Source organism: Physeter macrocephalus, chromosome 14 (assembly GCF_002837175.3).
Source record: "Physeter macrocephalus isolate SW-GA chromosome 14, ASM283717v5, whole genome shotgun sequence".
Lineage (NCBI taxonomy): Eukaryota > Metazoa > Chordata > Mammalia > Artiodactyla > Physeteridae > Physeter > Physeter macrocephalus.
Window position 1 is genome coordinate 37,869,022 of NC_041227.1, and position 15,515 is coordinate 37,884,536.

Consider the following 15,515-nt stretch of genomic DNA (forward strand, 5'->3'; position numbering starts at 1 on the left):
GCATTCAGTCTATAATCAGCTGGTTAGCATGAAGTATTATTAAGGAACTATTTTTACAGTACCCATTTTTATGGATTTTGTACGTTACACGAACAGTGGTTTTTTTTTAAAAAAATGCACAAATTGGTTATTCTGTTTTATGCTTCCTACATTAAGTCAAACCAAAGCTCTGGATCTTGGCATAATGGTAATACAAGTGGAAACAAAAACATTTTAATCCTCAAAATGTCTTTCAATTTTACTCTATCACATTAAAGCCTCATTTATCAAAAATAGATTTTTAAAAGAACCCTACATTTAAGATTATTTCAGAGTTTGTTTCAAACTACAAAAAAAACTGGAAAAATCTTTATTTTAATAAGTTGCTGACTACTTTAGAAAAAATACATATTATTTAATCATAGTGTAAAATTACTTTTTAAAAAATCCCTCATTATTGCAGAAGGGCACAGATATCAAACATAACATCACTCAAAAAGACAGGGTTATTTTAAAATTCTGTACAAATGATTATTGCTGTGTCATTTTAGAATATTTTATTTAAGGTAATTTTACCATTAATAAAAGTTAAATGTCAATTAAAAGAAAATCACCCAAACAGTACAACAGAAAAATGGTCTAAAGCTATTAGTAGATAATTCACAGATTAATATAAAAGGCCAAGTTATATTTGAAATTTTACTCATCAGAAAAAGACAAATTAAAACTGGAAACCATTTTTTTTAATCCTTGATTATAGACAAAAATTTTTTTTTTTTTTTTTTTTTTTTTTTGTGGTATGCGGGCCTCCCTTTGTTGTGGCCTCTCCCGTTGCGGAGCACACGCTCCGGACGCGCAAGCTCAGCAGCCACGGCTCACGGGCCCAGCCGCTCCGCGGCATGTGGGATCCTCCCAGACCGAGGCGCGAACCCGGTTCCCCTGCATCGGCAGGCGGACGCGCAACCACTGCGCCACCAGGGAAGCCCGACAAAAATTTTTAATGTGATAATAACCGTTGGAAAAAGACTGTGGAGGAGACTTCTGGTTTCTGGTCCAGCATGTAATGACTTCAGAGGTCACCGCTCTATCCTAACAAGTAAAAAGCTGAACAAACTGAAAAAATCAACACCTCTTCTTAGATCCATCAGAAAAGTGAGATCACAAGGTAAACAAGTTCCCCTACAACTGGAGAGACAGACAGTCATATATAGAGAATCACAGCACCAGAGAAGAGCCTCATGAGCAGAAACACCACAGGAACCAGTGCCTGGGCAGGAAAACCAGAACTGGGACTGAAGAACCACCGGAGTCTTGGAATAAGTCTGTCCTGATTATTATATAAAATGTTTCTAAGTATATACTGCAGTGAGAATCTCTAGATATATTATTTATGCAAATCTTTTCTTTTTAAGAAAAAACAAAGGAAGCAAGAAAGGAAGAGTATCGTGATGCCTTTCCACAAAACCAAGGAAGTGGTGGCTAGCTTACCACAGCCATCACCAGAAAGGACTTCGACCAAATCACCTCAATAGAAACTTGCGATCCACCTTTAATAGCTTTAATTTACAGTGTCAACTAAGGACTAAATTGCTTTACAACTGTACTTTCACACACACAGTTTAGATTGGCCTGTGAACAAACCAGGGACCAAACAGAATTTTGGAGCTAGAAAGGACTTTGGGGACCATCGAGCTAGGCCCCCTCATTTTATACACGAGGAAACTGAGAACAAAGAGGCTTGTCCTAAAACCAACAACTAATTTCATCACTGTTAAAACAGGAAAGAACCAGACCTTGCTTCTCATCCAGGTCCCTGGTAAATTCAATTTATTTCATTCTAACCACTTTGTAAATATCATCCATGCTTCTTGATAGTTCCCAAGTGGTCCCAGAAATTTTTGATTTTCCAATCCCAAATCACCTGATTAAAAAGAACCACACATTTACAGGTGTAATATGGTACAGAATTCATAAAATTTAGCATGGTGGAGGAATTTAGAAACTGTCTCTTGTCCTTTTTTTTTTTTTTAAGAAAACAAAACAGAACTTAAGTAACTTGATAGATTCAGTGAGTCAGACACAGAGTTAAGAGTGGAACCCAGCTGTCTTAACTCCCAGGACACTGTTTTTGTATTCCACATTTTATTTTGCTTAAAAAGGGGTGGGGGAGGGGCCGTGTGACCTTGCAGAATGAACACCCACTGACTAACCAGGTGACTTTGGACAAGTCACTGAACTATTGCAAAATAAGTTTCTTTAACGATTTAGTGAGCAGGGTTGATGAGTTCTGAAATTTCTGATTCCTTTCCAAGAGTCTGGAATTTTTAAGATGAGCGTTCAATATGCATTAGGTTATGGGATCCAGTGGAAAAATGAAGTACTACAGCCCAACTCTGAGGAGTTTCAAGAGTTATACAAAGGAGAGGACAACAAAGCATCAGAAGAGAAAGGAGTGGAGCTTAGGAACTCCTCAGCATGGACCCAAATCTGGAGATGTACAACTAGCTAGTGAATCTGTGGTTTCAGACACAGTAAAGAGTTCAGGTCACTCTCAACAGGAGAAAATTACCATGTGCCATCATCACACATCCATCGCAGGGTTCCCAGGAAGTGAACTTCTCCTGAGTGTCGAGTTTTCACCTCTGGTGAAAACTGGTATAGCTGGGCAACTAATAGCAAATTACATAAATTACACATAAATTACATAAATTACACATAAATTCTTGTTCAGGCCAAGAATTTGGTTTCCCTTAAAAACAGCATTCCACGATGGTAATTGTTAAAACAAAAGAACAATGAGACCCAAGTCTGATTCTGATATATTTGAAGATGTACATGAACATCATCAACCTTTTTCTGAAAAATCACCAAAGGCAGACCTCAAAGTCCATTCCTAATGCATTCCTCAGCTCACAATTTGCCATCAGGTGATTCTCACCAGCATGCATGTAGCTCATACCGTTATTTACGTTTTCATGACCTCAGGTCAAATAACTGGAAGAAAGCACCTGTATAAAATCTCTTCATAATGAAATTTTTTCTAGTTATTCACTCTGTTCTTCCTTCAGATAAATCCAGTTATTTTTTGCCTATAATCTGTTTTTCTTTCTCTCTCTCACCCAAAACTCTGTCCTAAGAGGGCATGATACGTATTAAAGGCCTAAGCAACAATGCTTATAAATCTGAGGAAGTAATTCAGTTTTGTTTTTTTTTAATAAATTTACGTATTTATTTATATTTTTTATTTTTGGCTGCATTGGGCCTTTGCTGCTGCACACGGGCTTTCTCTAGCTGTGGCGAGTGGGGCCTACTCTCTGTTGTGGTGCGCAGGCTTCTCATTGCAGTGGCTTCTCTTGTTGTGGAGCACAGGCTCTATGAGCACGGGCTTCAGCAGTTGTGGCACGTGGGCTCTAGAGCGCAGGCTCAGTAGTTGTGGCGCACGGGCTTAGTTGGTCCACGGCATGTGGGATCTTCCTGGGCCAGGGGTCAAACCTGTGTCCCCTGCATTGGCAGGCGGATTCTTAACCACTGCAACACCAAGGAAGTCCAGTAATTCCGTTTTATTCCCATCCCTGGAATGCCCCATCTATCCCATCAGTTGCATGCTTATATTATAAAACTTATATTTTATCCTTGAGTGGCTTTTCATAAATTCTAAGTACAGACAGCTTTGAGATGAAAAGTGTTTTAAACAGGTAAAGCCTAAATTTTGGCAAATAGTTTGGGGCAACCCTTGCTTAGCCAGGTTCCCACCAGTATCCTAAAGGTAGGGCTGGGGTAGGGGTGTGACTGGACACCTTGACATTTTTGGGAAAACTAGAAGAAAAGCATTGATTCCTGGTATGGGTTTCTGTTCCTCTTCCCAAGCTGGTGAGGGTGGAAGAAAAAGAGGAGCCAGTGACAAAGCCCTAGATTCACAGGATCCAAGAACAGATGAGGCTTGAAGGAACAGGAAGCCAAGCAGGGACGTTGCCCATTGCCATGCCACCCTCAGGCCAGTAAGGCTCTCTAGGAATAGAGTGGAAAAGTAGCCTGATATGCTTGGGCCAAGAAGACTTGACAATCCCCTTATTATTCTATGTTTTCAGACCACCTGACCCCATTACCACTAGCATCTTCTGTCAGTGGATGCTATGTGTACTGCAGAAGCCAGAGGTTACAACAAGACCACGGACACCATAGTGAACTCATCAGGGAGAGAGGCCAGTGACCCACGGGGAGGTGGAGAGCGAGCCCCATCCCAGCACAAGCCAACAGAGGGAAGAGGGCGCCCATGAGCCAGATGGTCCCTCCACAGTGACACAGAAAGTCCCTGGAATCCAGATGCCACCCAACAAAGACGAAATGGCAGCAAAACAAATATAAAGTGCCATGTAAAAAGAGACCAGGGGCTTCCCTGGTGGCGCAGTGGTTGAGGGTCCGCCTGCCGATGCAGGGGACACGGGTTCGTGCCCCGGTCCGGGAAGATCCCACATGCCGCGGAGGGGCTGGGCCCGTGAGCCATGGCCGCTGAGCCTGCGCATCCGGAGCCTGTGCTCCGCAGCGGGAGAGGCCACAACAGTGAGAGGCCCGCGTACCGCAAAAAAAACAATAAATAAAAGAGACCAGGCTTACATGGAGAGGACTAACAGAACGAGGGCAAGGAGTCACACATTAAACCGAGTTACGAACATTAAAAGAGTTACAATAGGCACCCTTCCTGCACTGTCCACCATGGGCTGGGGAGAAGAGTCAACGTAGGTGTGGGACATCTGGTAAAGTCTGCCCCAGACACAGGCCCAGGACGCAGCCCTGCTGTGACCTGGCAGGCTGGGCCCTGTCGACATGGAAACCAGAGGTCCCCAGTGGTTACACACAGGTGCCCATCAGGACTCCCTGGACCAGGCCCTGCACAGCCTGCACACAGCTCTTGTGGCCCAGGTGGGCACACACTGAGCAGTCGTCCCCTCTGCAGGGGCTCTGTGGCCTGTGTGTCCTGCTGTCCTGTGTCCTCTGCATGCCCCCTTGATGCTGGGCTCCCACGGCATACCCAGCCACCAGGTGCTGATTATCTGTTCCCCATCTACACTGCACTCCGGAGGGTGGCCTATTGTTTGCCCAGCAACTCCAGACCAGTCCCAGCCAGGCCAAACCAGTGAACTTCTCTGCTACCTGCTGAACCACACCTTCTCCAACAAGGTCTGAGCCCCTCCCAAGCATGTCCTTCCATGGACACTCTCAGATCTAGGGCACCACAGAGAGCTTCCTTACAGCCTCCAGTTGCTTTTTCATCATAGTTAACAATTCCTTATATTAAACTCCTCCTGATTAACCTAATGTATGGTTTCTACCTCCTGACTGGACCCAGAGGGCTACATATTCCTAGCAGCAAAATCTATCAATATTTCCACTTCCTCCATGGACCCCTCCCTAAAAATCACCATTTCCTCTCCATGGCCTGGACCATTCCCAGCCCCTAATGTCAGTATCCTACAGAGATGGTCTTGGACAACCTGAGATCTACTTTATAAACCCTCCCCTAAAACATCATTTTATTGATCAACTTAAGAATACATAAGGGTTCTCTCCTTTCTATCAGATCGAACATGAACTCCTACACGGAGATTTTACGGCCCTCGGGACCTGGCCTCACCTGGCCGATCCAGCCTCGCTGCACATCAGGAACACTTCCCTCCAGGTAAGAGTCATGCAGGTGTTGAGCCCTCACCACGCCTAACCCCACTGTCACGTCTGTGCTCACACTCCTTTCTTCCCCACCTTTCCCGGCCTCCTGGGGCCAGTTCTAGGAGTTCATCATCCATGAATCCTTTTCGGGTGATTTCTTCCTATGCTTTCCATCTGTGTTGTCCTCACCACATAATTAGCACCTAATATTATCCTGTCTTGATTCTCTACGTGGAGACATCCCCCAGATTAACCCTGTGATACTCTTCCCCTCATTTATGTGTTTATGGCTTATTACCCTAACTTGTTTTTCGGGGGGGGGGTTGTTTTTTTGTTTTTTATGGGATAGGGTTGCTGGGAGGAGTTAGAGGAGGCGTCTTTTTTTTTTTAATTCAATTTTTTTTATTTATTTATTCATTCATTCATTCATTCATTCATTTATTTTATTTTTGGGCCATGCTGTGTGGCATGTGGGATCTTAGTTCCCCAACCAGGGATCAAACCCATGCTCCCTGCCTTGGGAGCGTGGAGTCTTAACCACTGGACCGCCAGGGAAGTCCCTCTAACTTATTTGTAACTATATTATATATATATATATACTTTTTTTTTTTTTTCTGGTACATGGGCCTCTCACTGTTGTGGCCTCTCCCGTTGCAGAGCACAGGCTCCGGACACGCAGGCTCAGCAGCCATGGCTCATGGGCCTAGCCGCTCCGCAGCATGTGGGATCTTCCCGGACCGGGGCATGAACCCGTATCCCCTGCATCGGCAGGCGGACTCTCAACCACTGTGCCACCAGGGAAGCCCCATTTTATATTTTTTATACAACTTCACAAGCCTTTCCATAGTGGTAAGCTCAATGTTAAATGATGGGAAAAACCCGAGTCAAATAGTTTTAATCCACAGTAACAGCTCTCTACAGGGCCATTGCGAGGCTACACAAAATCTTCCTGCAGATTAGAAAAAGCCATCCCTTCCTCCAACCAGATGCAGCCTCACATCAGGTTATATGGGTTTGGCAAATGGAGCCAGGCCAGATTTCAACTCAACCCTAGACAACTGTGTGTGGCAGCACTGGATTCATGAATACAACACTAACTTATTTTTAAAAAGAGTCAAATTGTATTACAGAAAAACTTTTAAATGAGGTTGTCCCTTGAATTTTGTTTTAGTAGAATTTTATTGTACTGTGTATGACTCTAATCCTGGACAGTGTCTCACAACTTGGTCATTACACTGGTTATATGGTAAATTTCATGCAGTAGTAGCTATTTTGATGGAATTTCTTTTCACAGCCAATGTTAATTTAGGGTCTAAGTCCATGCTAAACCCTGGACCTAGGTCTAGCAATACAAACGTGGCACCTGACTCGTGAAGCTTACAGCTCACAGGAACAACCTCTGTTTACAAGGAAGTAATTTTCTTAATGTTATACTTACTGATAAACTTGTTTTGCATAGTTTCCAGCAGAGCTTGGTGGGCATCTTCAGCTTGTAAAGCATGTGAACATTCTCTAGCCAGTATGGTGCGCACGAGATGCTCTCCACATCCTAGAAAGCCAAGGAAACCAAGAACGGTTGAGGAAAGGCAGTACTAAGCATCCTTCTTGTCTTACTAGCATTAAAACACCCTTATGCACCACTGAATAAGTAGTTATGTTGGAGAATAATTCAGTGAGGGATGAAATGATTTCTACGAGCACTCTAGTAATTTTAGTAAAGAGATTTGACAAAAACTAAAGAAACATGTCTAATCTTAAAAGGAAACAAAGAAAAATAAAAGGAAACCCCTTTTTCATAGGAATTATTCACATAATACAGGAATTCAGATTCTCTACCTAGGAACCACCTAGGGTTCTGTTTCATTTCCATTGCTGGATAACCACAAAAAACTGTTTTATAATTTCTATACAGTAGGCCCTTGTTGGTTATTTATTTTATATATGGTAGTGAATATATTTTAATCAAAAGTTCTAAATTCAGGAAATTTAAACCAACACCAACTGATATAATACACATTTTCTGTTTGGCTAGTATGTACTGTGACAGACATTAGGCACTAACAACAAATCTCCCTTAAAAATGTTATCTGTAATTGTTAAATCATGGTGGTGCCATTCATTTCAGAAATTTTCTCTGCACAGGTACACCTCTCCTCCTTTCCCCCCCTTCCTCTGACCCCCATATACACATGCATGTATGTATACACACATATATGTATATTATGTATACACACACATTATACACTCATTGCCAAAAATACAAACTGTTCAAAACTTGTGAAAGTTTTTTTTTTTTTAAATCACCGATGTTTTGTCAGAAATTAACTTCCCTGTAGTTTTTGGTAAAGTAAATGTAAATCTCCTTCAAGATCTTTATGAGTATCTACACTTAGATCTTCATCTAGGTATGCAATTTAATATATTACTTTGTGGGCAGGATTATGGTGATCCCTATTTTGTTAAATGTTTGCAATATTATTTTTATAATCAGGGGAAAAATTAAAAAAAGCTAATAGAAAAGAAACCATTTTCAACACTTACTATGTAGAGACACTGTGTAAGCTCAGGAAACTCCACAAATTTTAATTCCCTTTGTGTACGTATTTGATGTTGAACGGTGAAATGTTATACTTTAGAACAATAATAATTGTTAGGAAACTGGCATATTATAAGCTAAATGGGTGTTCAGAAGGTTATGTACACATGCCTCAAGGCAAACAGCTAAACCACATGAAGTTAACATTACAGCAAAAATACACAATATGTGTCAGAAAGACGTTTTTCTCTGTGGATATACAGAAATATATAGGGTTTTCCAATGCTTGATTTCTTTCCAAGAAATTTAAAATTATGACTTCTATTCTGACATATATCACCTTTAACATAAGAGCCTTGACACCAAAAGCTTGTTCTGCAGGTTCCAGTCAAAGAAAAGTTTGATTTCTATGGTTTTATCCACAAAATTCCAAGGTTTCTTAGAATATGCTGTCATATAGCTGAAGTGTGATTCAGAGGCAAACAGTTCCATTCTTTATTCATAGATATTAGAAATAAGTCTTTCAATACATCTTCCTTTTGTCCTTAATCATGCAAGCAAGAGTGTATTTATATTCTCAGATCTTAGCAAAAGACATGGATTATACAAAGAATGAAGACCTAACTACAAACCTAGAGGAAAAGTGATAAATACCAAATTCTAAAAGAACTTAGAAAAGTACACAATTATTTATCATCAATAAGAATGACTAAATAGACTGAAACACATAGTGAATTCATACCTTATGTTTTAAAAACACCTTTGGAAGATGCTATGGAACCAATTCACTATTCTGAAAATGGATAAATGAAAGAAAACAATCAAGCATTTCTCTGTCCTTCCTATAGGAACTGCGTAGCAGGGTAACCAGAAGGTTTATGAAGGAAAATTTTCTCCATAGTAGTATCCCAGTTAATAAATGAAGAAGAAATTAACAAAATTAGAATATAACCGTTTGTAACCTATAATTTAATAATTGCTATGGGCAACAATCGTCAATGGCTGCTAATATCACAAAAAGATACAAACAGATATTACATGTCCCTTGATAAAATTACCTTTGTAGTCTTGCCCCACACCAAAAAAATTACACCTCAATCTGATCAAGCCTCTAAATTCAATTATTAATTTCTAGAAATAAAGAACATCTGGCAAAAAACCTACAGTTAACTTCATACTTAATGGTGAAAGACTGAATTACTTCTCCCTAAGATCAGGAACAAGGCAATGATGTCTGCTTTTATCGCTTTTATTCAACAATATACTGGAAGTTCGAGCCATTGCACTAAGTCAAGAAAATGAAGTAGAAGGCATAAAGAGCAGAAAGAAAAAGGCAAAACTGCTCCTATTTGCAGATGATATAATTGTTTATGTAGAAATCCCAAAGGAATCTACAAAACCACCACTAGAGGTTATCTCTCCAGATTCTTCCTGTTTGGTTAGGAGTCTAGGGCAAAGGTTGGAAGCAGATTCCTGCCTGGTACTTATCAGTCCCCAAAATATGAACTTTATTTTCATTTCTTTCCCCATCTGTTCACACAACAGATTGTTAATGAGCACCTACTTGGTGCTAGAACCAGAGGACACGGTAGTTGGCAGAGGTGCTGCTACATTTTGTCAGATCTCCCCGGAGGTGTTGGTCCCCTGGTTGGCTACTGAACACTCAGTTAACTGCCATTCTGGCCAGTCCAGATGCCAGTGCCTTGACTGTGTGCTCTACAGACCAACCTTGAGGATTTAGCTGAGAACCCTGGACTCATCAGAAACCCTGGACATGGGCTTCCCTGGTGGCGCAGTGGTTGAGAGTCCGCCTGCCGATGCAAGGGACACGGGTTCGTGCCCCAGTCCAGGAAGATCCCACATGCCGCGGAGCGACTAGGCCCGTGAGCCATGGCTGCTGAGCCTGCACGTCCGGAGCCTGTGCTCCGCAACGGGAGAGGCCACAACAGTGAGAGGCCCGCGTACCGCAAAAAAAAAAAGAAACCCTGGACTTTCCCACAGCCTGCTGAGAGCCAACCTCCATGGCCATGTCTCTCCCTCAAATCCCAAACCTCAGCCCAGTCCCAGCTCATTCTTTCCTAGTGTGTTTCCTATTACTGAGACTCCAGTATGCCCCATACCCAGACATCAGAATTATAATACGTTTCCTTGGCATCTCAAAGTCCACATCAGAATCACATGTCTTGATCTGGTAGGTAACAAGCAGTGGTGGTTTGGTGGTGGATGTGACCTTACCCCAACATACCTGAACCAAGAGGATGCAGTCCATTTTCATGGGACTCTAAAGGAGGCTTGTGACCAACATGGTGCAGATCTCTACCGAAAATTTTAAAAATGATGTGACAATGACTTTTTTATAGCCCATCGTGGAGAGCGGAGGGGTATTGGGGGTATCTTTTTTGATGACCTTGACTCTCCCTCCAAGGAGGAGGTGTTTCACTTTGTGCGGAGCTGTGCCCAGGCTGTCATTCCTTCTTACATTCCCCTGTGAAAAAGCACTGTGATGACTCTTTACCCACCAGGAGAAGTTGTGGCAGCAGCTCCAGAGAGGAGGGTATGTAGAATTTAACCTGCTGTACAATCGGGGTACAAAGTTTAGCTTCTTCACTCCAGGATCCAGGATTGAAAGCATCTTTATGTCTTTACCTCTAACTGCTGATAGCAGTCATGCATTCGCCCTCAGAGAACTCCACAGAAGCTAAAATTCTGGAAGTTCTGTGCCATACAAGGGTGCATTGATGCAGGCAGAGCAGCCTTCTTGGGGTCTGGGGGATACACAATGCGTACCCCTGCTCCACTGGCCAGCACCACTGCCACTGTGTGGCACTTAGTCACCTGTGTCTTACAGCTCCAGTCTTCTCCACCGTGGAGTCTGCCTCCTTGGCAGGTGGTGAAATATGTTTTAAGCACCACAAGCTTCTGTTGGATGCTATCTGTGGTAGGTGGTGGGGTGGCAGCTTGTCAGAGTCAACTGGTCGATGTAAACTCATTTATACTTTTAGAATCATTTTATATGACTAGTTTACAAACAATGATGTTGAGTTTCGAAGAATTGGTTGAGGGGATCTAAATATTATAATATATTATAATTTGTACCCAGAAACTTCTCATGCTATTTTTGTTTCATATGTTTTTTAAAGGATTAGGTTCTGCCACAAAAATCTGTCATGGGATACATTTTATTTTCATTAATTCAATGAGGTTGAAACTAACTAGTAATTTTAGAAAGCAACTGGAAATGAAGGTAAAAATTTTACTTTGTCATTACTGAAGTTTATTTGTTCATAATCTTTATATATCTTTCTCTAGAGATCAAAATAATCATAATTTTACATAATGTAAAATATTCATTTTTATAATGATATTTAGGAACACTTGAAATTTTCTTAATCTCTGCATGCATTACAATCCAGTGATTACCTACAGTTAACTATAAAGTGACATCACTGTTATCTAAATAAGGGTTATATAAGTTGAAATTTTGATTTTTGTAGAAATATAATTTGTTGATGTTGAGATTTTCTGCACTTTTGAATGTGAAAGCTTACACACTTGGATTCTGGTATTTAAAAATTTCTATTCCAGACATTTCTATATGGAGGTTTAGACTAAGAACAACCCTGGGGATGTTGTGATTTTAGGAAATGTTTCTCACTTGGGAAATTAGGAACATTTTCCTTCCTTAATTAAAGCAGACATAACTAGTGTAAGAAGCATGTAGGCAGTTTATAAGTGTATTTCCTTGAAGATGGACTAACTGAAATCATCCTCTTTTAAAATTAGAGATTTTGCAACTCTTACCTTTGCTCTAAAGAGAAAATCACAACAGAGTTGTCAATAAGACTTCTTTGTTCATATATAATGAATGCATTTTATTCATAATATATTGAAGTTTGTAAGGAACAGTATCTTCCTACATGTTAGTAAGCATTATCTTGGAATATGTTGAATGTATGATAGTGTGTGACTCTTCAGAGGTGGAAAATGTATGAGTTCAACTGTCTTACAACAGGTGTGCTGAAAATTTTATTATGAAATATGACTAAGAAATGTTTGTATTTTTCATTTTTTCCAGGGTAATTGACATAGGAAAGATAAATATTTCTTACTACGAAAACCATAGTTCCTCATTCCTAGGTACTTTATCCAAGAAAAATATAAGTTTGGCACTTGAATTTTCATAGCAGCTTTATTCTCAATAGCCAAAATTTACAAACAACACAAATGCCCATCAGCAGGTGAATGGATAAACAAGTTATAATATATTCATATGTTAAAACAGTACTCAGCAATGAAAAGGAAAATCTACTGATAAACACAACAACATGGGTGAATATCAGAAAATCATTATGCTGAGTGAAAGAAGCCAGACACAGAACAGCACTCACTCTATAACTACATTACATGAAAACCTAGAGAAGACAAATCTCTAACAGGAGAAAGCAGATCAGTGATTGCTAGGGTCTGGGGCTGGGGAATTGATTGTGAAAGGGAACAAAAGAATGTTTTGAGGTGATGGAAATGTTCTATGTAGTGACTGCAGCACTGGTTACCAGACTGTATACAAAAAAAACCATATTATCAGGAAAATAATTATAATACATTTTCTCTCTTGTGTGGATCCTCAACCTTTCACAACCCACACTAAAGATGAATTCACAATAAAAAATGACAAAACACACACACACACACACACACACACACACACACACTTATACGACAGAATGGGCAGATGCAAAAAACAGAGGGATTACCAAACCAAGAAGCGGTGGTAACAGAACAGAGACTGACAAACATTTTCTGTAAAAAAAAAAAAAAGAAAAGAAAGAAAAAAAGATAAGTAAACAGTTTAGGCTTTGCAGGCTACATATGATCTCTGTCAAACATACTTTTATTTTTGTAAGAACCCTTTAAAAAATTAAAAATCATTCTTAGTTCATTGGGCATGCAAATATAGGCCATAGGTCAGATTTGGCCCACAGATCATAGTTTGACCAGGCTTGTAATAGAACAATCTGTAGTACAAAGATAAAAGAGAAATCAACATTTTAAAAAACAGGACAATCTGGGAGCCAGGGGTTGGGAGGGGTGTACAGATTTTTCAAGGAATCAAATAAAAGTTTTCAAATTAAGCAGCTGCATAGGACAGGGAGATCAGCTCTGTGCTCTGTGTCCCCCTAGAGGGGTGGGATAGGGAGGGTGAGGGAGACGGAAGAGGGAGGGGATATGGGGATATGTGTATAGATATAGCTGGTTCACTTTGTTGAACAGCAGAAACTAACACACCATGGTAAAGCAATTATACTCCAAAAGATGTTAAAAAAATTTGATTAAAACTCAATGCAAGAGGGATAATTAGAATATATATCCATGGGAAAAAACTTAAAAGCATCCTAGAATGATAAAGAGAAGGAAAATGAGGAGTTAAGAAACCTAAAGTATAAAAAGAGAAGATCCAACATATTAATAGGCATTTTGAAAGAGAAGAGAAAGAATGGGGGAAAGGGCACTAATCTTTGAAGAAATAATAAATAAGTTTCCAGAATTTAAGGTATAAGGAAATCCTTAAATTGAAGATGCATACAGAGTTCCAAAAAAGGTAAATAAAAACAAATCTATCTGTAGGTATACCATAGTGAAAAATGCCGGAAGAAAGACAGAGAGAAAATATTAAAAACTAATCACAATGGACTTAACTGATACTGATAGGACATTCCATCCAAAAACAGCAGATTACACTTTCTTCTCAAGTGCTCATGGAACATTCTCCAGGATAGATCATACCTTGGGTCACAAATCAAGCCTTGGTAAATTTAAGAAAATTAAATCATATCAAGTATCTTTTCCGACCACAATGCTATGAGACTAGATATCAATTACAGGAAAAAATCTGTAAAAAAATACTAACACATGGAGGCTAAACAATACACTACTAAATAACCAAGAGATCACTGAAGAAATCAAAGAGGAAATCAAAAAATACCCAGAAACAAATGACAATGAAAACACGACGACTCAAAACCTATGGGATGCAGCAAAAGCAGTTCTAAGAGAGAAGTTTATAGCAATACAATCCTACCTCAAGAAACAAGAAAAATCTCAAATAAACAACCTAACCTTACACCTAAAGCAATTACAGAAAGAAGAACAAACTACAAAGTTAGCAAAAGGAAAAAAATCATAAAGATCAGATCAGAAGTAAATGAAAAAAGAAATGAAGGAAACAATAGCAAAGATCAATAAAACTAAAAGCTGGTTCTTTGAGAAGATAAACAAAATTTTTTTTTTTTTTTGCGGTACGTGGGCCTCTCACTGTTGTGGCCTCTCCCGTTGTGGAGCACAGGCTCCGGACACGCAGGCTCAGCAGCCATGGCTCACGGGCCTAGCCGCTCTGAGGCATGTGGGATCTTCCCGGACCAGGGCACGAACCCATGTCCCCTGCATCGGCAGGTAGACTCTCAACCACTGCACCACCAGGGAAGCCCGATAAACAAAACTGATAAACCATCAGCCAGACTCATCAAGAAAAAAAGCGAGAAGACTCAAATCAACAGAATTAGAAATGAAAAAGGAGAAGTAACAACTGACACTGCAGAAATACAAAGGATCATGAGAGATTACTATAAGCAACTATATGCCAATAAAATGGACAACTTGGAAGAAAAGGACAAATTCTTAGAAAAGCACAACCTTCCAAGACTGAATCAGGAAGCAATAGAAAATATAAACAGACCAATCACAAGCACTGAAATTGAGACTGTGAATAAAAATCTTACAACAAACAAAAGCCCAGGACCAGATAGCTTCACAGGCGAATTCTATCAAACATTAAGAGAAGAACTAACACCTATCCCTCTCAAATTCTTCCAAAATATAGCAGAGGGAGGAACACTCCCAAACTCATTCTGTGAGGCCACCATCATGCTGATACCAGAACCAGACAAAGATGTCACAAAAAAAAGAAAACTACAGGCCAATATCACTGATGAACATAGATGCAAAAATCCTCAACAAAATACTAGCAAACAGAATCCAAGAGCACATTAAAAGGATCATACACCATGATCAAGTGGGATTTATCCCAGGAATGCAATGACTGTTCAATATACGCAAATCAATCAATGTGGTACCCCATTATCCAAATCGGAAAAGAAGAAGTAAAGCTGTCACTGTTTGCAGATGACATGATACTATACATAGAGAATCCTAAAGATTCCACCAGAAAACTGCTGGAGCTAATCAATGAATTTCGTAAAGTAGCGGGATACAAAATTAATGCACAGAAATCTCTTGCATTCTTATACACTAATGATGAAAAATCTGAAAGAGAAATTAA

At 40.0% G+C, this 15,515-nt stretch overlaps 1 protein-coding gene across 15 annotated transcripts in view; it reads right to left on the reverse strand.

Moving 5' to 3' along the window:
* Nucleotides 1–15,515, reverse strand: part of TASP1 (taspase 1) — a 353,026-nt gene that overhangs the window by 193,054 nt on the left and 144,457 nt on the right. For all 15 annotated transcript variants that reach the window (XR_008619335.1, XM_055090632.1, XM_055090631.1 and 12 more), the window contains one exon: nucleotides 7,082–7,192. Coding sequence is in view for 14 of the 15 variants with exons in the window: in XM_055090632.1 (XP_054946607.1) it covers nucleotides 7,082–7,192 (111 nt within the window). In the remaining variant the exon portion in view is untranslated. The remainder of the gene's footprint in view (nucleotides 1–7,081; nucleotides 7,193–15,515) is intronic.